The sequence below is a fragment of the Monodelphis domestica genome, chromosome 5 (assembly GCF_027887165.1).
Source record: "Monodelphis domestica isolate mMonDom1 chromosome 5, mMonDom1.pri, whole genome shotgun sequence".
Classification (NCBI taxonomy): domain Eukaryota; kingdom Metazoa; phylum Chordata; class Mammalia; order Didelphimorphia; family Didelphidae; genus Monodelphis; species Monodelphis domestica.
In genome coordinates this window covers 300,216,510-300,241,129 of record NC_077231.1, presented here as the reverse complement: position 1 = coordinate 300,241,129, position 24,620 = coordinate 300,216,510, and the positions used below count along the sequence as shown (strand labels likewise).

Sequence of the window (24,620 nt, the reverse complement as noted above, 5' to 3'; positions counted from 1 at the left end):
CATTGGACCGAGTTAGAGAGGACCTCGGAGATCATCTAGATAACTTCTCTTAGTTTTGACATATGAGGAAACAGACTTATTTGTTGAGTGATTTGCCCAAGGTCATACAGGTCAACCAGTAGAGCTAGGATTCACTCTTGGGTTCTAGAACTTAAAATTTAGTGACTTTTATGCCATATATTGGACAATTTGAGGTTCTGGCTTAGGCCCGTTATAGCGCTTGCTCTTCCAAACTGGAGCCCTCTCAGACTGCATCGAAAACTCTAGTTTTCATGAGGGTTAGGATCTAACTAAGTTCTTTGAGCCTTTTTTTCTGACAGACATTTGTTAAATATGGAGTACTTGCACAGCTTCTATAATTTAGAGGAAGGAAACAAGTCTTTTTGACTTTTATTATTTAAATGTTTCTCTTCTCCTCTCCCAGCCTACTCACAAAGACAGAGGTTGGATCATATGCCCACTAGGTGATAATCCATGGTGGACATTATTAATAGCTGCTGTTCCAGCCCTGCTTTGTACTATTCTCATTTTCATGGATCAGCAAATCACAGCAGTCATCATCAATCGAAAGGAACATAAATTGAAGGTAATTTTAATTTTCTTCTTTTGTATTTTCATAGTGACTGGCTTAAATATGGATTTATTAAATATTTGTTATACAAACTGTGAATGGACACTTTAGAATATGAGGAATATTTGCTTGACTTTACAGAAAGGAGCTGGATATCATCTTGATTTGCTCATGGTTGGTGTTATGTTGGGAGTTTGCTCAGTTATGGGTCTACCATGGTTTGTGGCTGCAACGGTATTATCCATAAGTCATGTAAACAGCTTAAAAGTTGAATCTGAATGTTCTGCTCCAGGAGAACAACCTAAGTTTTTGGGGATTCGGGAGCAGCGAGTTACAGGCTTACTAATTTTTGTTCTGATGGGCCTCTCTGTGTTCATGACTTCTGTATTAAAGGTAAGATAATTTTTCATGAAATTGTATTAAAAACAGTATTTTAAGGTTGAAGCTCATGTTTAATGGTACAAAAATGGCTCAATTAAAATAAGCTTTAACTAAAATTACTTTAACTTCAAAGGATGTTATTGAGAGATATTAACTTTAAAATTGTTTAGAATATGATCTTAAAAACTGTTATTTAATTTTCTCTGTATGCTTGCCTAAAGATTGAGAATATACCTAAAGATTCTTTAAGTAATTCCATGTACCCAAAATCTCATTGGTTTGAGTTAAAAATACTCCTAGTGATTCCTATCACAGCCATTTCTACACTTTGTATCCAGTGAGATTTTTCTGTTCCTCTTATAATTCACCCATGTAAGAGCTACCTATGAAACCCAGAGCTCTTTATAAAAATATTGACAATATTGCACAGATTTGGGAAAACTAAATTTGGTTATGTGAAAAACAATAAAAAATGGATAATGAAAGTACCTTCTTTGGTACTAAGTAATGCTAAGAAAAGGTATCATGAAGACTAATTAGAAGTTATAAAATGGATTAATGAGACTGTAGGAAACCAGAATGCTGATACAAAGTTTCATTTAGTCTTAAATTATCATAAACTTATCTAATAAAATGTATATTTTTATTGATATCAGTAGCAAAAGACTAAAGATGTTCCAATATCTGATCCCACAACCTTCCAAGTTCTCTAGAAAATTGCCCCCAGTATCATCCTCACTGTTCCCTTTTCATTCTTCTGGCTTCTTTCTTGTTCCCTAGAATATGCCCATGTCTTTCCTGTTCCTAAAAAATCCCTCGTTTGAATGGATCACTCATTCCTGCTGGGTTTGAGTGCTTTCTCACTTTTCCTCTGCTAAACTTTTTGAAAAGTTGCCCATTTTCTTTTCCTTAACTACTCTGTAATCTGACTGCCAGCCTCAGTATTGAAGTGAAACTTCTCACCAGTTACCAATGTTCTCTTTAAGTTGCCAAATTTAATGGCCTTTCTCTCAGCTCTGGTCCTTCTTCACTTCTCCTATGGCCTGTCATTTGCCTCTTATAGACAACTTTTTCTCTTTGTTTTCCTCTTAGTTGTAGTGCTGATTATTGATGCCTCTTTTCTTCCTGTGCTAGCTCATTTGGTGAATGTCATCAGCTCCTACTACACTGATGATTCCCAGGTCTGAAGAGCTAGTTCTACTCTCTGATCTCTTAATTGCTTCTTGGACACCCCAGATTGAATGTCATGGATGCCCTTTACTTCGTTGTTACATAGGCCCACGATTTCAGGGTTGCAAAGGCAGCTAGATGGCATGTTCTAAGCCTGTACTCAGGAAGTCCTGAGTTCACATCTAGCTGTTCATCCGAATAAACACTCAGCTTTTCTTCCTACAAATTGAAGCCTTTCCTGCATGCATTTTCCACTCTTGAATAATGCACAATTTTTAATATCAGAGAATACTACTTTATCTTAAATGCTGAAGTTTTAAATTTTTTTCAGTATAGCTCCTCTCCCACCTCAATCATTCCCATTGTAGAGAAACCATAAAAACATTAAGTAACTTCCTAAAGTAAAAATAATTTTAAATAATTGTAATAATATAAATTATTTTTCTATAATTTTTATATTTTCTAAAATATACTTGTTTTTTATCATGAGACTATTTAGATATTCCATCAAAGATTGGTATTCTAATATTGGTTATTTAATACTGATTATAATTTGGATTTGAGAAAAAAATTTTTAAAATGAAATATTTGCCCAAATATAAAATGATAATTTTGAGTTTGTTTTTGTAGATTGTGTCCATATTGTGATTTATTAAATGGTTAGCCATTTCTTTAGAAAGGATGTCTTTATAATTTCCTGTATTTAATTATGTAATTTTAGAATTTATCACTGCATGAGACTAAAGAGAACCTTCTTTTTCAACCTGCTTATTATTGTATAATTGAGGGTACAGAGCCTTTTAGTAAAGTTTACATGAGTTACTATAAGGTCATAAAGCCAAGATCCAAACCAAAGTATGCTAATGCTGAGGCTAATCTTATTTTCACTTGCTCCCCATACATAGCCTTAAGCCTGATGATCACCATATGTGGGAAAATTTGTCACTAAGAAAGTCAGTAACTTGCTTTCGTTGTCAGAATCCTTAAGAGAATTTCAGCTACTTAAGAACTGAAATTTTCTGAGCAGATTCTTTGTTAAAATGGGCTTCTCTTATGAAGTAGGGTTTTGAGTCTCCTGGTCTTTTGTCTAAGACCATTTGTCTTATTCTTTTGTGTGTTGGTGTCCATTGTCCTTATCACTCTGTCCTCCTCTTTACTTTACACTGTTTCCAGAGTGTGAATTCTGATTGTGATCATTTGACTTACAGTTTATTCCAATGCCAGTTCTCTACGGTGTCTTTCTTTATATGGGAGTTTCTTCACTAAAAGGCATTCAGGCAAGTTTGAAGTTAAAAAATTTTCTATTGCGATATTTTCTATTTTAAAAGATTGTCTTTAAAATGGTAGTGATGCAATGTCCCTTTGGGCAAGTCTATTTTTCCTTATGTCATAGCTTGAAAAGCCAGTGTTATTACAGTGATTGCTTTATTACAACTTATTTTCCCAGGCATCGAGACCTAACCTCTCCTTCAGTAAAGCCAGTGAAAATAATATCTATCTATGTAGCACTTTAAAGTTTACAAAGCACTGTACATGAATGCTTTCATTTGATTCCCCACAACAACTTTGTGAGGTAAATAAATACCATGTTTATTTTCATCCTCATGTTATAGATGAGGCCATGGAGGCTCCAAAAGATTGAGTAATTTGCCAGGAGTTACAAAGCTCCTAAATGTCAGAGGCAGGATCAAACCCAGGATTATCCTGACTCAAGAGTCCAGGATTCTTTCTGTTCTTAGCAGAGTTGATGCTGAGGGAGGGGGAGGAGTAGGGATGACCTGGAGATTAGGAAAAAGTTAGACATCTGGGTCCTCCTTTTAATTTGGGGGCATCTTGGTGATAGAAGTTGAGGTCTTTATAGCATTTGTTTATTTTGCACAATGCTTGGTGGGTTTTTAGGAATTTCTTATTTATGAAATAAACATTTAGATGGTTATTATTCAGATTTTTTTGTCATTCATTACTTTACAAACTATACTCAACAGTTTTCATATGTAAAAGCTTGATTAAACTGCAAAAAAGCATTAATCAGCTGTTTTAATTTTTAGTTTCATTTTAAAAGTAGATATATTTGTGTTTTTAAAACCACTAATCTTAGCATTAACACCATTTTTGAAGGAGCTGTTTTTAGCTTGATGTTATTTCTGGATGGGTTTTTAATTTTTGACCTCTCATCTGGGCTTTTAGGTTAAACATTGTTAAGTGAAGAATTAACAATTACATCTGATTAATTTCATGGACAGAATTTTATAGCTGGAAGGGATTGTACAGCTCTTTTAAGTATAATTCTCTTGTTTTGTGATGAGAAATTAAGAAGTCAGAGTAAAACGATTTGCATTCTTTTATAAGCATTTAATTATATTCTCTCTAAAGTGGACTAAGGGTAGTGGCAGCGTGTTATATTTTCTGGTTGAGGGGGTCTTGTTCACTTAAGTAAATGAAATTGAATAATTGTAAATTATCCCCATTACTTTGTATTGAATAGATTTAAAAGTACTTTGCTGAAATATAGCCATATCCCAATTAGTGTAAATAATGAATCCCTTGAAGGGGTCTCATGTATTTGAATGCACTATTTGAAGTTAAAATTCCATAAACTGTAGTTTGGGGCTTCAGTCCAATGGAAATTAGTGACTGGAATTAAAATAGTGTCCTCTTTACATGGGATTCATTCCTAGATGCCATCTTGCATCTCTTCTACCTTTGCATACTGTAGGAAATGCCAGAGAAATTTTAGTTTAAACTTGTTGCTTGCCAGACGTAGTACAATACGATAGAGAGCTGGCTTCAAATTCCGGAAGACAACTTAGATTCAAATCCCATGTTTCACATACATTGTATATGAGACTCTGAGCAAGTTATGTAACTTGTTAGTGAACCGAGCTCTTGAAGCTTCCTTTAGTAGGGAAAGTTTCTATATATGGTAACTGTATCTAAATCCCAGGTCCTGTCCCTATACCTGCCCCTGATATGTTATAGCTTCAAAGTATAAAAGTAATCTTTTTTAAAAGAGCATAAATAAAATTTTGGTTTAATGTTTTTCTTTTTGATTTTTTGGTTACTAGTTTTTTGATCGTATCAAATTATTTGGAATGCCTGCTAAACACCAGCCAGACCTGATATATCTGCGTTATGTCCCGCTTTGGAAGGTCCACATCTTCACAGTGATTCAGCTCACCTGTTTGGTTCTTTTGTGGGTGATAAAAGCCTCAGCTGCTGCAGTTGTTTTTCCCATGATGGTAAACTATCCCCTTCTCCCCCCAACCCTGACCTTTTTCCGAAACAATTTATCAAGTGATCATTGTTCATTATTACGTACATTATTGTTCACTATTGATTTTGACGAATCATTATGTCTTTCATTTGGGTGATTTGGAAATATGGAGTTATACTTTTTCATTTTCCCTTCAAGTAATAATTTTCTATTGTATATTTTTTTGAAACTTAAGGAAAAAAGCACTATCATGAAAATAGTTGCAGCTGTTTTGTTCTCGTTTTTTTTTAAACCCTTACCTTCCATCTTGGAGTCAATACTGTGTATTGGCTCCAAGGCAGAACAGTGGTAAGGGCTAGGCAATGGGGGTCAAGTGACTTGCCCAGGGTCACAGAGCTGGGAAGTGTCTGAGGTCAGATTTGAACCTAGGACCTCCCATCTCTAGGCCTGGCTCTCAATCCACTGAGCTACCCAGTTGCCCCCTATTTATTTCTCTCTTACAGGGAGGAACTCTTAGATTCTCTTATGGAGAACAACCCAGGGCTAAGAGGGATTTCTTGTAGATGATATTTCTGGTTTTCTGCATGTTCCTTTGTACTGGTGACATTTCATCAAGCCTGGGTAAAAACTTATAGAGCCTTCTAAATGAGATCCACAATCACTCAAAAGTTTAAAGTCCATCTTTGTAGAAAAAAAATTGGATGGACACTCTCTACAAAACTCTTCTGGTATTGGTTGAATCTTGGAAAGACTCTGAAAATGGACAGTGGGCTGAAAGATATAGCTTGCCGACTTATCTGTGGAAAACTACAAAGTCTTTTTTATTGGCTTTAATATCCTTTAATAGCTTGTGTCTATGATACGGCTTGGCTCATGGTGAATATGATAGAGTTGAAAATTATAAATAACAAGAAATTATGAAGAAGAATCCGGATAGGGAATTCTCATCCAAGAAATTTGTGGTTAGAAAAGATAGACAATTAGTTTGACAAGAGAAGGGGAGATAGCTGATGCATATCCAGTGTGATCTAATGAGATTTTTTTTTTATGACCCTTACCCTTCTGTCTTTGAATCAATATTAAGTGCCAGTTCTAAGGCCAAAAAGTAGCAAGGGCTGGACATTGGGGTTAAGTAACTTGCCCAGAGGCACACAACAGGGAAGTGTCTGAGGCCAGATTTGGACCCAGATTCTCCCAACTCTAAACATGGTTCTGTGTCCACTGAGCCACGTAACTGCCCGAACTTGGCAGGTTGGGTGGATCATCCGAGGTGAACTTAATTGGACCTAAGAACTTTGCATCTTATCCTGTTGAGTAATTGTAGCAGGTTTTAATTAAAATGAAGCAGAGACCAATGATATCTCAGTGACTGGGCCATTCTAGCTTTGCAATTACTTTAGAGGGTGCCGCCATACTCCTAGGCCCTCTGGCTCATAGCCTGGGCTCCCCCCATTTCTCATCAAGCTGTTTCCAGGCCTATTGATTCTGCCCTACAGCTTGAATATTTTCTCTTCTGACACTACCACCCCTTTGGTGTAGGCCCTCATCCCCTCATGCCTGGACTTTTGCAGTAGCTGCTGGTGGGAATGCCTGCCTCAGGTCTTTCCTCACTCCAGTCCATTTAGACACCACAGTGATTGTCCTAAAGTTCAGGTCTGACCAGGTCATCCCCTTAATTCACTCATTTCTCCTGGGTCCTTGCTACCTTCAGGAACAAATGCAAAATGCCTTGATGACATTCATATTTTAGTATATGTGCTGCCGAAGCAAGCCCCAGATGACCTTCAGAATAAGCCTTCTTTGACTTTTCCAGGCATTTTTTCACCTTATTCCCCATTGATTATTCTCTGGCCTCCTGGCTGTTTCCTGAACAAGACACATCATCTCTTTTCTCTGGGCATTTTCTCTGACTTTCCCCCTGCCTGGAATGCTTTCTCTCCTCCACTCCAACTCTTGGCTTCCCTGGCTTCCTTTAAATCTCCATGCATATTCCTCCTGGGAAGCCTTCCCACCCTAGCCCCCTCTTCTTTTCTGGGCTTTCTGTCTCTTTTATTGTTTGCTCCTTTAGATGGTGAGTTCCCTGAGGGCATGAACTCTCTTTGTCTTTCTTTGCATCCCCAGTACTTAGCCCAGTGCCACTGTGCTCAGTGCTTGTTTAGGCATTGCTAGTAAGAGAATGGCCCTTTGGGAGAAGAAGAGGCCATGGAAATTGGTGGAGCTTGGATGCTTGAGAAAGAAATAGCCACATTTAGGGTTCCTGCTCAGTGTCAGTGTCTTGCTTCTTACACAAGGTGAAGAAGGCTTAAAGACATCCATCTCCCCAGAAAACAATAATGGAGACCTGTTAGCGGGACAACAGTCTCCTAAGCTGAAGGTCCTGAGTTTGATCCTGGAAAGGAGGGTGTGATACAGTAGGAGAGGCTTCTGGAGACAAGGGCAGTCACTTGGCTTGGGCTTGGCCCCACCTGACAGGGATTGTCATTTACCCCAGGGTCCATTATTCAGTCTGAAACTGCTAGCCTGAGATTCTCTTCAGAGTGGATTTTCTTGGGAACAGGGAACAAGGACAAGCTTTGGGGTCTCCAATCTATAAGCTAGTCCTAAAACTTGGGGTCATCAGATCTTACTAGGCTACAAGTTTGGAGTTTCTAGATTCCATGTTGACAAACGTAAAATGATTTGGTCAGTATCCATTTCAGTGTACTTTCACAGTAATGCAGGAGGGAGGAGCAGTGGACGATTAAAAAATGATCCAAGGCTGTCGAAGCTCAATACCTTTCCATTCCACATGACATGCTTTTCAGTGATGTACTTGTAAAGACCAGTGATTATTCCAAACAGATAATGGATACTTTTTCTTTGTGAAGGCAAACATTTTTTAAAAAATTTATTGGCTTTGTTTGTAATCATTTAATTTTGTTTTACTTGGAACAGTTTGTGACTTCAAAAGATGTTTTTCGTTTTCTTTTTAAGGTTCTTGCCTTGGTATTTATACGCAAACTAATGGACTTATGTTTTACAAAACGAGAACTGAGCTGGCTTGATGATCTCATGCCGGAAAGTAAAAAAAAGAAAGAAGATGACAAACAAAAGAAGGAAAAGGAGGTATGTAAAACAACTGAGAATTTTAAAACCCTAAAAATCTTCTGAGAAATGGCCAGTGGCAGAATTCACTTATTTTCAAAACTAGCCACAACACCTAGAGTTGATAGGAAGCTCTCTTGGTTAGTTACTGCCAGAAGGACTAGCCTAAACTGAGTCTTAGGTGGCCATTGCATAGCTTTTTTAGTAATTCTGTATTCAGGAGCAATATATATTTTACTGCCACTAAATATTCTAGAGGCATTTATTTATTTATTTTGAGTAGCTGACAAAATAAAAAGATATATATATATGTTTAAATTTTTTTTCAAATTTTTATGATTAGTACAGAGAAATGGACCATATGTATAACTTTGTCACGAAAGTCAGCTTTTTAAAAACAGTAAAGCTTTGTTTTCATACTTAGCGTTATACTGATATACATACATACTGATACAAGATAACTTGTAGCAGTACTGTACCACATTACCTTAATCACTAATATTATTTGCTAATCATCAGATACAAACTATTATTATTAATGCTGATATCTCTACAACTGATATGGCTAAAATTTATTTTTCAGCAGCATTTATTTAATGGAATGGCATCCTAGTGTAATTTGAATAATGGTCTTAACATTTTTAAAAACTCTTCCATCTTAAAATCAATATTGTGTATTCATTCCAAGGCAGTGGGGGTTAAGTGACTTGCCCAGGGTCACACATCTAGGACATGTCTGAGTCCAGATTTAAACCCAGAACCTTTCATCGCCAGGTCTACCTTTAAATCCCCTGAGCCACCTCGCTGCCCCCTGGAACATTTTTTACAGTTACAGTTCTTATTTTCTTCAGAAAGTACCATATATTGGTATGTCTATATCATAATCTAAACTGCTTTTCCCCAATAGAAGTCTATTTTTTCTTATTTTTATTAAATTCATCAGGGGCATGGTTATGTTGCTGACATCGTGATACTCTCTACTCCCCGTCTTTTTTTTTTCCTTGTGTCTGTCTTCTCATAACGAACACATTTCAACAACTTTTAAAGAATCAAGACAATTTGTTTTAATTTGGACTTTGAGTCATGTTACTTTACCTTATTTTTATTTTTTAAAGTTTAGGGCAATGCATAAGAATAAAAGAATATTTAAAACATTTAAGTGGTTTCATTTAGTTTCACAAAAATAAAAGAAATAAAGATTATGTTCTGACCAACATCTATAATTTAACAAGATTTTTTTAATTGGGGGGGGTTTATCTATTTGTCTACTTTTGGGTGGTAAAAATCAATTTTGAAAAAAAGTATCTCAGGCCTCAGACACTTCCCAGCTGTGTGACCCTGGGCAAGTCACTTTACCCCCGTTGCCTAGCCCTTACCACTCTTCTGCCTTGGAGCCAATACACAGTATTGACTCCAAGATGGAAGGTAAGGGTCCCTAAAAAAAATAAATAAAGAAGTATCTCAGCTTATATTTTATTTGCAAAAAATCTAATTTTGTTGTAAAAAAAATGTGATGAGAACCTTGAAAAGGTATATTTGGTGGGACACTGGTATTCATAATTGAAGGCCACTTTTAAAATAAAAGTTGATATTTTGGGATTTTTAATGAAGTGCATATTTTCAAAATGTATATTTTACCGTTTGGTACAGATTTAATACAGATTAGTGGTGTAAAACTCAGCTAGAAACAAGGGTCACTCAACCCTGCAAAAGGTTTCTGCTTTGAGTATGTAATATAGAAACACCACCTATTAACATTATGGATGTTCTTTTGTACTTTAATTTGTTCAGTCTTTTCCAAGTTCATTTTACATTGGTTTCGGCTTCCCTCCGTCATGTGGCCTGTGCGTTTGACACCTTTCAGGAAGCTCATATTGAAAGAAGTATTTGGGTCACAACTGTATTAGCATCTTGTTTGCAAAGTTAGGTGATTTTATTTTCTAATTAGTGACTGTTGGATGTAGGAAATCTCCCTTTAAAATGAGTCGTTGTCTAATCCTTGATGGTGTTCTGGGGGAGCAGGAAGGTAAGGTTAGAAAGAAAAAAATGTAATTTGCTCTGTACCACCAGGAGGCTGAACGGCTGCTTCACGCTGATGACAGTGACACCGTGCACCTTCCGTTTGAAAGAGGGAGCCTCCTGCAGATTCCAGTGAAGGCCCTCAAGTACAGGTAGGGTGGACTTCATTGTGAAAGAAGGCAGTTCCTACCCCTGGCATGTTAGGCTACAGATTTCACCTTGGAGATGAGAAGAAGGGCAGGGCCTTGACCACGGATATAGAAGTGTAGAGGAGGCGAGCCCCTTTCCTGATCATCCCAGGGCTCATGTTCTCCCTCCCTAAGCACCTTGTATCTGTTCTGTATGTGCTCCTGGAGCCATGGTGTCTCCCCTGATGACTATGGAAGTTCCTAGAGACGAGAGTTTTTTCCCCTTTTTTTTCCCCCTGTTTTTGTTTCTCCAAAACTAAGACTAGTGCATGACACACAGTGCTTAGTAAATGGTTGTTTATTGGTTGTTTAATCAGTTTTCAAACATTCCTTTCAAGTGGAACTTATTCAACCAATTAAAGCTATCTACTATGCCTTTAAAAAAAGCCATGAGTTCTTAAGTTGAATGACTCCAGGGGATCATGCCATGCCAGTGGTGTCTTGTAAGGATAGTCCTTCAGTGTAGAGACAGCAGCTCTTTCAAAGTCCAACACTAGAGCGGGAAGAGAAGCTTTAGTTGGGGCATTTGATGCTATGCTTCTTTGCTTTTTAGTTATTCCTTTGGTCTTTTTGCAAACATTTTTGTCTCGGAGATGCTTAAACTTCTTATGGAAACTCAGAATAGCCTTGTGCTCTTGACATAATCGTTCCCCTTACTGACTTGTCTCCCTATAAAAGCTTTTGCTTTTAAAATAAGTTTATTTTCTATATGTAAGTGGAAACACAGTATAATTCTGACACCTAAAAACTGTTCATTAAATAAGATATTGAAATCATATGAATTTTAAGACTAATTTTTCTTAAGTGCTTGTCAAGTGGATAAGCAAACTAGAGTTCCACTTTAAAGACAACTATATTTTCACTGGGCACTTAAAAATTACAATGTTAAAAATGAAAAAGCAGTGAAATAATTTGGGCAGTGAAGACAGGGCTGGGAGGCCCCCTTCCTCCCTCCCAGAAGTATATTTCAATAAAATGTGTAACGATTTTGTCTTATACAATGATAAAACTTTTTGGGGGTGGGGGTGGGAAAGGGTTCACATGAATATCACTGAGGTCTTTTAAATGTTAAAAAAACAAACAAACCATACCCTTGGAGAGATTTAATACTTCCTGAGTAATTTTTTGCCATATCAAACATGACTTCATGAAAATTCTTAATTGTTAGGATAAATCTACTGATGAATATGTATGAATACAGTGTAATTCAATTCAGGTAAATTCAAAGAAACTTTAAAAATTTAAGTTCCATCAAAAGTTAAACCAATATAATTCATCCCCAATTTTTACAAGGATTTTTTTGGGGGAATATTATGTGCAGTAAAATGGATCATCAAAAAGTAAAATTTTCTAGTTTAATAACAAAATACAGATAGCCATTTTGAGCTATCAACTTTGATGTATTCTACCGCACACATACCAAAATAGGATTTACTACCAAGACAATTGTATTACACTACAAAAAGTTACAAATAATTAAAATATTTTCTTTATAATACAACCAAACTTTACATCCTAAAGATTTTTCACATCTCTTTGGAAAAGATGAAATTCCAGGGAAAAATATGGAGTTTCAGCATATCATCCCAATATCTGCAGGAGAAGGAATTGAAGAACTAAAGAACTGTCTAAGAATCTCTAGATGAACAATCCAATCAGGAAAAGGAAAAGTTCTCTGAAAAACAATTGCCTAATTTACGAAATTCAAATTTGTCATATAGTGGTCTATCATCGAAATATGCTAGTGTGGAAATAACTGAATGTCATTAAATGTAATTAAAATATACTATTAAAAACAATAATACAAAGAGGGAAAAAACAGTGGTTCCAGTTTTATTATATTAACAGCCTTTCATCTCAGGGTTTTATGAAGAGGAAAGGTTTTTTTGCAAAAGAAAGTGCCACAACTCCTAATCATTGTAGTAAGTTTATGAAAAGGGGTGCATTGTAAAGCCTGTAGCTTTACAGATGAGCTTTATGTAGCTCATTCCTCAAGAATTAGAGTCTTCTGGTGATAGAACATGCTGCTAGCCACTTTGTGAGAGAGAGAGATGAAGGCCTCTGAGGGCTAAATGAGAGAACTATGGAAGGTTGTTTGGATAGACGATCTATGTTCGGTAGATTTCGTTTTGCTTATGTTGTTGGTGTGGGGAGGTGAGCTGAGATGGAGGCTAAGAAGGCAGATTTTGGGCTAATTAAATCACAAAATGTATTTTTTTAGAAATGATTATAGTCTTCAAGGCTCTATAATTGCTTGTGAGCCAGAGTTTTTAGTGATTGCTGGTTCCAATAAACTGAAAAAAATGTTAATAGGATTCCTGGAGTGTTGAATTTTTTTGTTTTTGGGGTTCCATTATATGTGTTTTGTCATGTAAGCCTACAATAGACTATGTATCCTTGAGCTCCAATGTAAATTCCTACTCATTTTAAAAGGTCAGTAGTCTGTTATCCTGTCATCAGAGGTCTTTAATTCAAGCCCTTGGCAGCCTACCACTGCCCTTTCCAGCTTTTTTTTCCTCTTCATTCCCCTCTATGTACAATGACACTAAATTTCCTTCTATGTCTGTGAACTGGCTGCCCCTGGACCTGGGCATGGACTCCTTAGCACTACTCTACTGATTCCTTCAGCTCCTGACCCAAACTCACTCCCAGAGCACTTTGGGCCTGTTGCACACATGCATTCGTGTGGCCAGGACCTCGCCTATAGCCAGACTATAAGCCCTCTTGGGGCTGGGGTAGGAGCTGCTTCTCTTCTCTTCTTTGAATCCCCAGAGTCAGAACCAGTATCTGGCATGTGGAAAGAAATTCTCAGTAAATACTTGCTGCTGATTTTGGTAGGATGGAAAAGGGCTTCTTTTCTGCATACAGTCTGGATTAGAAGACTTGTGGTCCCTTCCAGAATATATTTTGGTGTGATTCTGTGTGAAAATTTAAAAGTTACTTGTTAAACTATCTTATCTGCTTTTGCTATTCAGACCTGAGAAATCACTTTGGTTAGAGTAGATCCAAAATCATTCATTTTATCTAGATCTCCTACATCTTTAGTTTTTTTTGATTGGATGAAGAGTTTCTAGTTCTAGGTCTTCAATCCCTGCTCTGTAGTATATATAAGGGCTCGAGCTTGGAATCTCTCACCTAGATAGGCAAAGCACTCTTTGAATCAGTTGTTGCTTTTTCTTCTCTAAACAACTGAATTATTGTGTTCCAGCTCTTTGTCAATTTTATTTGTATTCAATACATGCCATGCTATATCTGCACTTTTAAAAATAAGATTATCAATACAAGAAGGCAATTTTAAGACATGATTCTGTTCTATTAGCCAATAGCTTTAACAGAAAGATGAACTATTGATCAAATTGAGGGTATTCTTGAAAGTGATAATCAATAAGTGAACACATCTTGACCATTTCAGGATTTGCTGAAAGATATAGGTAACATAATATCTATTGGACTTATGGTGAGATTATAAAAAAAGCATTTGCTTTAGTAAAACAAAAGACCTCCTTAAACTCTTTTCTAACAAATTGCATCCCATCTATGACATCAGAATCAATAAAGAATTCCTGAAGGGCATCCATAATGATCTTTAGTGATCCTTTCTGATCACAATTGTTAGGCAAATTATAAAGCATGACACTATCACGGGTATGAAGGAGGAGATCCGGTTCAAAGAACAAGTAGATAAGGGACTCTATAGAAGGTGAGACCTTTTGGAATGCTTATTTGTAGTGCTGAATGCATCAAGCCCCCAAATGTTGCCAAACTTTCTGGAACAGATCTGTAATTACTCAGGAATTAGGCCATTCAAATAGACAATACCAAATGGATCAAGACTGCCTTTTGCCCGTATTATGACAAGCTTTTGTAAAGGGCAATCTTTGGAGCTTATCTATGACTATATGTATGAGACAAATCATGCAGATAGAAAAAGAATTGGCCCTGTAGATAAAAAGGAGGAAGAAGAGTGCAGACTTCATTGCCTTCAGAGAACTGTAAAGGTCTTATATTGATTAAATAAGGGCACATCTTCTCAAAGCCCATATCCTGTTGGTGCTCCTATGTGGTAGTGAAGCACGACTATGGCTGTTCAGAAAGTTGAATGAATATCAGTCCTCTTGAGAGACAGTGGGAAGGTGCATGGAGTGTAAGCAGGCTGCAAAGTAATGAGGAGCTTTGAAGAAGGAAGTAAAGGATCTCTAGGAATCCTATGATAGGAAAGAAAGACAAAAGCTGCTCATAGGTTGAAGGATGACCAGTGGACAGCCAGAGGAATCTACTAGAGTCCTTTCAGGAGAACTGAGGCAGACTCAAGGTAGGTTGGGTTGCTCCTTTATCACCAGAGGTGGGCACAAATGGACTACAGCTAGCATTAATTGGAGCTAACTTCCAGATGACGAGATCATGAACTCATTTGGGGCAGACACTAGCATGAAAACATAACCACAAACGTTTGCCTCTGGAACTTAACATGGTGTGTATGTGTTTTGGGTGGGGGTGGGGGTGGGTAGACAGTGTGGACAGCATGCAAGTATAAGTAAATACAAAATAAAGTAAATACCAAGTAAATTTGGCCAGGTTTGGGGGGAAGAGAAGGAATGAATGAGGATATCAAGAAAGGGCTTCTTGTAGAATATGGCACCTTCATTGAGCTTTGGAAAGAGGCTAAACAGTGAAAGTAGTGGGCAGAAAAGCATTTTCCTGGCATGGGAGGATGGCCTTTGCGTGAAGATAGGAGACGCAATGTCATAGACTAGTTTTGTTGGAACAATGTGAGGCACAGTAGCATTTTCCATCACAATTATAGACTATAATTTGTCCAGCCATTCCCTAAATAATATATATTCCTTTGATTTCTAATTCTTTGCCACCTTTTAAATTTAATATAATAAAAATGATTATTTTATATCATGTAATGCTTTCTCGTTTAAGTCATATGGTCTTCCCTTTTCCATAGGTCTGCCAGTACTCTGCTTACCTAATTTGCTATTTGATTCTGGAATCACTCCTTATGTGTCAATCCTGCTCCTATTTTGGTTTTCATCTTGACTAGATCTTGGTTTGAGATCTTGGTCTCTGCCTCCTTGGTATTGTCTTTGAATAGTAATGTAGAGTGATTCTTACCTTGAACTGATTCCTGGAATTTTAGAATTAAAAGAACTGCAATGACCATCTGACCCATTTATGAAAAGTAATTCCATTTATGACAGGTCTGATAGCAGCCACCTAATATTTGCTTGTATTCCCCTCCCCCACAGCTGCCCATTTCTGTATTGAACAACTGGAATTGTTATATGAGAACATTGTTCTTTTCATCAGACCTTTCCCGCCCTCTTTTCATCTTCTGCTCTTTGTCTTTGCAGTCTTGAAGATGGCCATGATGTCTTTCCTCTCTTCTCTCCCTTAGTTCCTCCAAATGATACTTAAAGGGGCTTTCATTTGCTCTGGATTCACTGTCTTGATTATTCTCTTGGATATTGTTATTGATCACTGTCCTTCCTTAAATTGGTGACTCTCACTGAACAGATTGCCTTAAAAATAGCCAAATCAGGAGAGAGTACAGTGACACAAGTGGCCTGTAGTATTTTTCCTATTTAGAAACATAATTTTTAGGCTTTGATATCCTTACAGGAAGGTGGTGAGCTTCTGTGCATAGTTGTAGAATGTTGTCATTTTCTTATCGATTTAAAAAATTATGGGAAACAGTATTTTTGACCAAACTAATTCATTTAATCACAAACCTCATATCTCTTTCATGGTACTTAGGATTTAAATATCTTAATGGTTTTATGGTCATGAATAGAAAAGAAATTTAAAAATTTCCTTGAGACTTGTAAGTGCACAGGTGACTTTTTTCCTTGTGATTCTGATGGCAGCAAACAATATAGGTAGTCTAGGTGACAGCATTTGTATTTTGCCAGGTACTTATTGCCTGCTAACCAAGAAGTGTGTTTGTTCTCTAGTGTTGATCCATCAGTTGTTAACATATCAGATGAAATGGCCAAAACCGCCCAGTGGAGAGCCCTTGCCATGAGCACCGAGAGCGCCAAAGCATCCAGGCCGAGCATGAGGTAGCTATCACCATGTCCTTGCCTGTGTGTTCTGATGTCACTTTCGAACCAGGACTCCAGCCATGGTTCTGAGGATAGTGTGTGTGCGTGTGTGCTCCTTGGGCCATCGTACCCTCGAAGGTTCTCTTTCATGCGCTCATTCCTGCTGTCTCTGGGTCATTTCTGGTTTTACCATCCCAGGGGACTTGGGGACTCTCCTTCAGGTATTTTCTTTTCTGGCAATAAATAGCTCCTTGTCCACTGTAGGCTCACTGTGAAAATGTTGAAGTATGAGGTAATTACCAGCATGTTCTCATGTTGTGCTGTAGCATCAAACTGTAGATCACCCATGTCCTCCCTCTCCCTGGGATCATGGCTCTTGCCATTCTGTCTCCCTCTGCTTGCTTTTCTTGGCTGACAGTGAGAAGTAGAGTCTTTACTTTTCTTAGCCCGCTGTCATGGGAGGCCACAACTGCTCTCATGGCAGCTTCCTTGACCTGCTAGCCTGTGGATTTTATTCTTGGCTCTGCTCTTAGAGATTTGCCACCTTTTACTTAATTTCACCCAGCTGGCTTGTTTGCTCTTGCATATCCCAAATTCCTTTCCTTCTAGCTCCATTCTTCTGGGTTTTGTTTTCCTTTTCTTCCTCCTCTGTCCCTAAGTTTCTTATAGGGGGCCGTTGGTCCCAGCTCTTCCACTTTGGACAAGTCCATCTCTCATTCCTTCTCTCTTCTATGAAAGCACTACTGAAATCATCTTGCTCTTAGCTCTTTACAGCTCATCTTTCCCTCTTCACCTTTCCTCTCATCCTCCTGTCAACATCTTGACCCTGCTGGGAAAAGTCCTAGGTAAGTGCACATTTACTTCATAAAAGGAACTAAATTCTGAGCCTGGGGAATTCCCTCTTGGTTTCCCTTAGAGACTTTCAAATATCTGAGGTCTTGTATTTGCCCTCAATCACAACCAGGTCTACCTTTCATCACAATTTTCCTTTTTCTTCAATGACTTTTTAGGGGGAAAGGGATATTGTTGTCACACCTCAGACACAGAATATTATAGCCTGTAGTCATTTTTAAAAAATTGTTAACATTGTAGTGGCAGGTCACTTTAATCCAGCTAGTAACTTGATACCCTCTGAAAATGTGTTGTACTGCTGACATGTATGTGAGAGCAGTGTCCCATGCCTCTCCAAACAAGCTGGGTTTTTGTTTGTGTATATTTTTACTCTGGACCATATTATGCCAAGTTGACCTGAATTTGAGAAACTACTTTTTTTTTTTTACCTGGGACACCATATTTTCAGAGTTCTTCAGACTTTGTTAGTAATGTAATATTTTAAATCTTTTTATTAATAACTTTTTAAACATTTAGTATAGAGATTTAGTAATTAAAAGATCTGTTAATATTCAAAATAAAATGATATTACTAAGTGCCAAAATCCAACAAAAATTATTAATCAAGCCTACTTACATGTTGAAGGATTTTTAGAGGGTTCCTTCCAAGGCAAATAAAAAATTTGTTGTAAACTTTTTTTTTATTCATTAAAAATAGCAAAGCACTTATTCAATTCCTTCATTCTGGTCTGTTCATATATACGTGACAATAGATGTTAGAACCTATTAGATGTTAGAATGTTTCTAACAGTTTTTCAGCCTACTACTCTTTTCAACTATGATTTACTGTTATTAAATTAGCCTAATACAAAATTAGTCTAATATGATAGTAGCAAAATCAGTAGTTCACAGCAATAATGGCAGCCTCAAGTTGTGGAATGTTTCATAGCCAAAGATAATTTTACATTTTATGAGGGATTGTTGATAGCTTAAAAATCACCATTGAAAAATTCTGCCCTGTTTGTATTTTTAAACCCTTCATTATTATTCTTTGTTTTAAATAGCCCAGAAAAACCAGTGAGTGTGAAAATAAATCTTGAAGATGAACCTACAAGGAAATATGTGGATGCTGAAACTTCATTATAGAACTAAACCAAGAAGAATTATGTGTGTGTTGTGTGTTTGTATAGACTATTATTGGCTGCCATACCACCAAAGTGTGACTCCCCTGGTTTTGAACGTGTTTGACTTGTATGTTATGAGGATGGTAGAAACTGTATATATAATGAGGTGGGTCTCTTGTGAGCAAGGTACATAGTTGAATATTTATTCTGTTAGAAAAATTATTTTTCAGTTTTGAAATAGGAAGATGTGGGAAAAGCCTAAGTGTGTTTTTCCCCCCTTAAAAATCTGTATGTGTACCAAAAGTTAATCAATCTTAGTTTATATTTGTCCATATATTTATTATTGAGAGATCTCTGTGAATTTTAATCTGAGTTGAATTTTAACCTGAGTTATTTAAAAATTTCACCTTTTCTCCAATTATTGTTTTGAGTTTCATGGAAAAAAAGTGAAGCTTTTTTGTTGGTTTTTATGAAACAAATGGTAGCATGCCTGTTATATGACAAGTAGCTTCTTGGTTTTCCTCTGGTTTTGTGGAGTTCTTTATACAGTTGGCCATGTCACTATTTCCCAGAGATGGATTTTTAGCCATATAGGTTAATGTGAAATATTTATTAGAAATTTTGTATTTATGACTGTCACTTTTTTAAGCTATAAAAAACAATAAGAAAAAATCCATCCTCTGTTTTCCAATGTAATACTTATGTAGAAATATAGGTGATTTTAAAATACACTTTTACCCCCATACCAGTCTTAGCCACTCTGTCTACTTATAATGATCATTTTTAGACACTCTAAAACAGCTGTTTTGAGTAGTTTGAAACATATTTGGCTTTGTTGCAGTCTTTATTTTTTTCATGAATCCTTGTGATTATAGTAGAGCATCATATGCCTGTTAGCCATTCTCTTCCTTGTATGTCTATATAATTTACTGAAAAAATACGGAAAGCATGTGTAAAGGACATGTTCTCTTAACTCATAAAGCCTCTTTTGGTCTCATTTTCTTAGAATGTTTTAGCTTAGTATCAGGTTCAGTTCTTGATTATTTTTCATTTAAAAAAAGAAGTGTGATTAAATAATCAGGAGTCAGAATTCTGGAATGGGTTTATGATCAGTATTACTTTCTGGGCTCTTAAGAATTACCTTGGATTTTCTGTTTACATTTCCATTCTTTCCACTGTACAGAATATATTTAATACAATGCTAACCTTGGATTTGTTTCTAAAATTTTTATTTATTTTGATTGGTGTAAAAATTAAGTTCTGTACAAAAAATTTAAGGTAATGCATATACAGTAGAGTAAATGTGTTAATGTAAATAGTTGGGGCTCTTACATGTATGATTAATTCCCTGAAAGAATACATTTGACAAATTTGATAAATTTGATATTAAACACTGCCATATTAGTGTTTTTCAAGGAAATTAAACATTTTATGTAAAGCTCAGACTATTGATGACAAGCCTATTTTATGATTTGGATTACTATTTTTTTCCTTTGTCTTTTTCTTTTAAGTTCCTTTTTATCTAAGCTAGTCAATTTTCTTGGCCATCTTTTATATTCTCTTTGTTTAGAGTTAACTCCTAACCTGAAATGAATAAATATTGTTGTTACTAAACCTGTAGGACTGGATGAATGGGGTTGCGCAATTGATTTGGCAAGAAGATCATTCACAAAAATCAAATATGTATTGAACTATCTAAACTGATGGCTGTGACACAAAGATGACGCTTGATGTGATAGTCTGATATTTCTTTGCAAGGAAGGAGGAAGAGCAAGTAGGACTCAAAGCACATTACCAGTAATGCTGTATGAATTGGGACCCACAGTGATCCTTGGAACCAAGAGTAAAAGGGTGTTTCAGACTATCTCAGGCTTATTGGTTGACTTATAGTTAATGCCCGAACAAAAATGCTTTTTTTGTGCTGTCTGTTTTTAAGCTAAATATAGCAAAATCACAAGAAGGAGAATTTCCACTTCAAATAAAAGTTTAGAAACCTACCTTCTTTTTTCTTTTGAAAACCAGATTGCCAGCATTAGCTCATGCCTTTTTTGGCCCTCCTGAAGAAGGGAAGAGTGCTTGTTACTCTACCAGCAGATTTTCAGAACCGTATCCATGGTGCTTGTAATTTCCTGTGCTTCCATTGAAATAGTTCCTCTCTATTTTCAACTGTATAATCATTTACAGAGACTCAAGTATTTGCTATTTTTGTTAAACTTTTTAAACATCTTGTATTGGGTGCTAAGATTTCCTCATGGCCTTCTGAACTTGGATACAGGACATCAGAGGGTTCATAATCCAGGACATTTTACAGGAGGTGTTTTTTTAAATTTAAAGAGAAAAGTACCCTGGGATTATAGTGTTTTAGTGATTTTGTTCAATTATGTAAAGTAATTACTTTGTGCCAGAAAAACCATGAAAACACTTGACATTTAACATAAGTTTTCTATCTTCTTCAGAGCTGATATTTTCTGCTTCTTCTAAACTACTTTGACATGTAATATGACCTGATATGAATACTCCATAAGAGACCAATGGTAACCCATGTTTAAATAATTTACTCATTCCTTTATTTTAAATGTTGTTTCCTCCACTGTTTTAAAAAGAATAATCATGGATAACATGCATTCTAGGACAGTGAAGAACATGATTTCCTTTGTGTAGAAAAAATGTGGCCTTAATGGGTGTAAACGAGTAGTAGTAATTACTATGCACTGATTTACCTCAGGGTACAAACAGTTAAGCCAATCCAGAGTCCATGTGGAAAATAAATGAAAAGAAGTAATCCAGCACTTTCTTGATGCCATTGGTTGCCAGGGGATGGAGCTTTGCGCTACTGAATATACCTGGCTGCTAGAGCCACCTCAGGACATTCCTCTCACTTCCCTTTCTTGTTTATTTATGGATGTGTTGAATATGATGAGACCCGATTTTGAACAACTGAGGTTTTAACTCTTCTGGATGGTATTTCTTTCATTGACCGTCTGAACTTACAATAAAAGAACAATTCTGTATTTTATTAGCTGTGCTGAAGTCAATCAGACATTTTTCCCCTTTGGTTTTTTTGGGGGGTGTGCAAGATAGTTCTGATCTTTTAAACTATTGGGGGTTTTAGGGGCTTGTTTTTGTTTTGTATATTTTTAAGGGAAAAATAGCAGAGACACTCAAAATGTTCATACTTGCCAAGTCTTTGCAAAATGGCAGACTTAATTTAAATACGTTAATAATGCAGGTATTTTAAGAATATTTCTGTACCAGTCAAAAATAGCAACCAATTCAATTAGCAAAACATTTCTTCTGTGTTTCATATCAAGCTCAAGAACACATTTACATGTGTATACAATAATTTTCACCCTTTATTGAGTCAGATTTAGTTATGTTAAACATCTATCTGAATTGAGGGTGTAGTATGAGAGTTTGCTACTATAAAGGATTATATTCTGCACATAAATTCTTATAAATGTGCAAATTACATGGTGAATAGTTTTTAAATGCACAGATTTCTTCACATGTTTAGGCCATTAATACCAGAATGATTCTAATTTTCTTTTTATGTTAATTTAACATTTTAAATTACTCATGTATGCTGTACAAATGTGAAAAATCTTTTGTTTTATACCAACCATAATTTATTTTCTAGAAAGTACATTTGGACTTGGAGTCTGAAGTAGTGTTCTAAATGCAAAAATTGCCTAGTGATATTTTAATATAATGTGCTTTTTATTTGATAAACTTTAAAATAAGTGTCAATTATAGGAAGACCATTAGTTTGAATGGAATAAAGATTCTTTTTATTAAATTAGTACATGCTGATTTGGAGTAATGAGTTAAACACCTAATTGTTCCTCCCCCCTTTTTTCTTTTAATCAAACTTATTAAAATAGTGATTCACTTATTTGTAACAGTTTTTTCTTTTGTATATGTTTTGTGTGTGTGTGTTTGTGTGTGTGTGTGTGTGTGTGTCTTCTAATGTGCAGCACATTAAAGTATGGGAATTGAATCTTAGTATTCATTTATATACTATTTGGTAATTTGTGTAATTACACAGTACAGTTCCAATTTTTTATGACTTTTATAATTACAGTAGCATTTTTTCTTTTGTAATAAAATCCAGTGCAAGGTAAACCTTTACTCTAAATGTAGAACTGATATTTTTTTTTTGTTTGTATGAAGTACATGTCTCTCCAACATGTCTATAATGTGAAAGATCCTGCCTTTCAAATTTGTTTTATAATTATTAGAAAAAAACCTATTTTTTGAAATGTTATTGAATTTGACAAAAGCAATAAAAGTCTACTGAAATGTTTTATTGAATGTTGTTTTTTTCTTAATTTATATTTTAATGCTGACTTTGGGAAATATAGGTTGAGCATGGGATTTGGAGGATGAGGAAAAAGGCTGGTGAAGGAAAATGAATACTGGATTTTTTTCCCCTTCCCCAAAGGATTAGAACCAGGAGATAGATAGATGAGGAACAGATGTGGGGGGAAAGGCACCACCCTTTCTTCGAGGGGCCTTCTTTCATCCTCATAGAGAGCAGGAGTTGAGTGGAAGCCCTCAAATATCCCTGTGGTCTCCCTCCAGCTCAGAGCCCAAGTTAGTTCACTTAGACCTTTTGCTGTGTGATCTTTTTTTGTCTTATGAAGCATTACTGGCTGGCAACCTCCAGGTTTGGGTTTATTTTGGTTTTCTTAGACATTGTAGGTTAGGTGGGCAGAATTCAAGAGGGATGATTTCTTCAAAGTTTCTAATTTTCAGTTGTCAACTTTGATTTGCTTATGGTCTGTTTTAGATGGAAGTATAGGGTAAGATGAATGTAGACACTTGTGAAGTGGGGGTGGGAGTAGATGGATCCTCAAGGTTTTTAAAATTCAGGTATCCAGATATTCTCCATCCAGAAGTGTTTGGGACTCTTACATAAAATATTTTTTCAATTTAGAATATTTTTCCATGGTTACATGATTTATAATTCCCCCCTTCCCTTCCCTCTCCTGGAGCCGACAAGCAGTTCCACTGAGCTATATGTGTATTATTGTTCAAAACATATTTCCATGTTACTCAGTCTCTGTGTACAATGTTCTCCTGGTTCTGCTCCTTTCACTCTGCATCACTTCCTGGAGGTCTTTCTAGTTCATGTGGAATTCCCCCAGTTCATCATTACTTTCAGCACAATAGTATTCCATCACCAATAGGGACTCTTATTTTTAAAAGTGCCAAATGCTAAGTAAGGCCCATGATTCAATGGATCATGCACATTCTTTTGTATTGACTGCTGTCTTTCCATGTGTTGTCTGCTTAGAGTACACTTTGTGGAAGGCTTAAGTCCGTCAGAGCCTACAGTGATCTCCATTATAATGAAGCATTGCCATTCCTGGCATTATTCCCTATGGATATAGCCTGGCTTCTAGGTTGGCTTTTAAACTGTTGGAGAACAAAGCTTATTCTCTTAGCAACTGCCCATAGGCTGTGCTTAACAGTACACTAGTGCTCCTTTGATTGTTCCCTCCCCAAGTCTCTGAGCATCCTTGGTCTCTTACCTGCTCCACCCTAGGCCAAAACAAGTCAGAAGAAGGGACACTAGGAAGTAGAGAACACCCTCACTTCTGAAGTGCTCAAGAAAAGCACCCACACTTTAGTGTCCTAGAATACCTGCCCAGAGTTTTCAGTAAAATGAACTTGAATCCAGCCCACTCTCCAATTTTGCACTTGTTGCCCTAAAGCTCCTCCGCCCATGCTGGTTCCTGGTCTGAACCTGATTCTGCCCAGATGCTACCCAAATTGGAAATAAAGCAGAGATGAGTTGGGGATGGCGGGTCCCTCAACCAGGCACTAAGCAACACAATGGCAGATTCATCACTAGGTTGAGGGCAAAGTAATGGGATTTTGGTCATAGCAATCCTCCCCATCAGTTACTTTGCCAGGCATCAAGCCATAATAAGCCTTCATTGAGTGGGTAGATTACATGGCCAAGTCAGGAAGGGTCATTTCCTCA

General features: G+C 36.5%; 1 protein-coding gene across 13 annotated transcripts in view; it reads left to right on the top strand.

The window, feature by feature from the left end:
* Positions 1-24,620, top strand: part of SLC4A7 (solute carrier family 4 member 7) — a 160,319-nt gene that overhangs the window by 114,584 nt on the left and 21,115 nt on the right. For 4 of the 13 annotated variants that reach the window (XM_056800358.1, XM_016426474.2, XM_007505202.3 and 1 more), the window contains 9 exons: positions 425-586; positions 713-964; positions 3,331-3,399; positions 5,188-5,361; positions 8,310-8,441; positions 10,491-10,591; positions 16,588-16,695; positions 17,442-17,522; positions 18,572-22,937. In XM_056800358.1, the coding sequence (XP_056656336.1) occupies positions 425-586; positions 713-964; positions 3,331-3,399; positions 5,188-5,361; positions 8,310-8,441; positions 10,491-10,591; positions 16,588-16,695; positions 17,442-17,522; positions 18,572-18,653 (1,161 nt within the window). In that variant the 3' untranslated portion in view covers positions 18,654-22,937. Of the gene's footprint in view, positions 1-424; positions 587-712; positions 965-3,330; positions 3,400-5,187; positions 5,362-8,309; positions 8,442-10,490; positions 10,592-12,148; positions 15,119-16,587; positions 16,696-17,441; positions 17,523-18,571; positions 22,938-24,620 lie in introns of those variants that run through there. The other 9 variants (XM_007505206.3, XM_056800360.1, XM_007505205.3 and 6 more) reach the window with 5 other exon arrangements.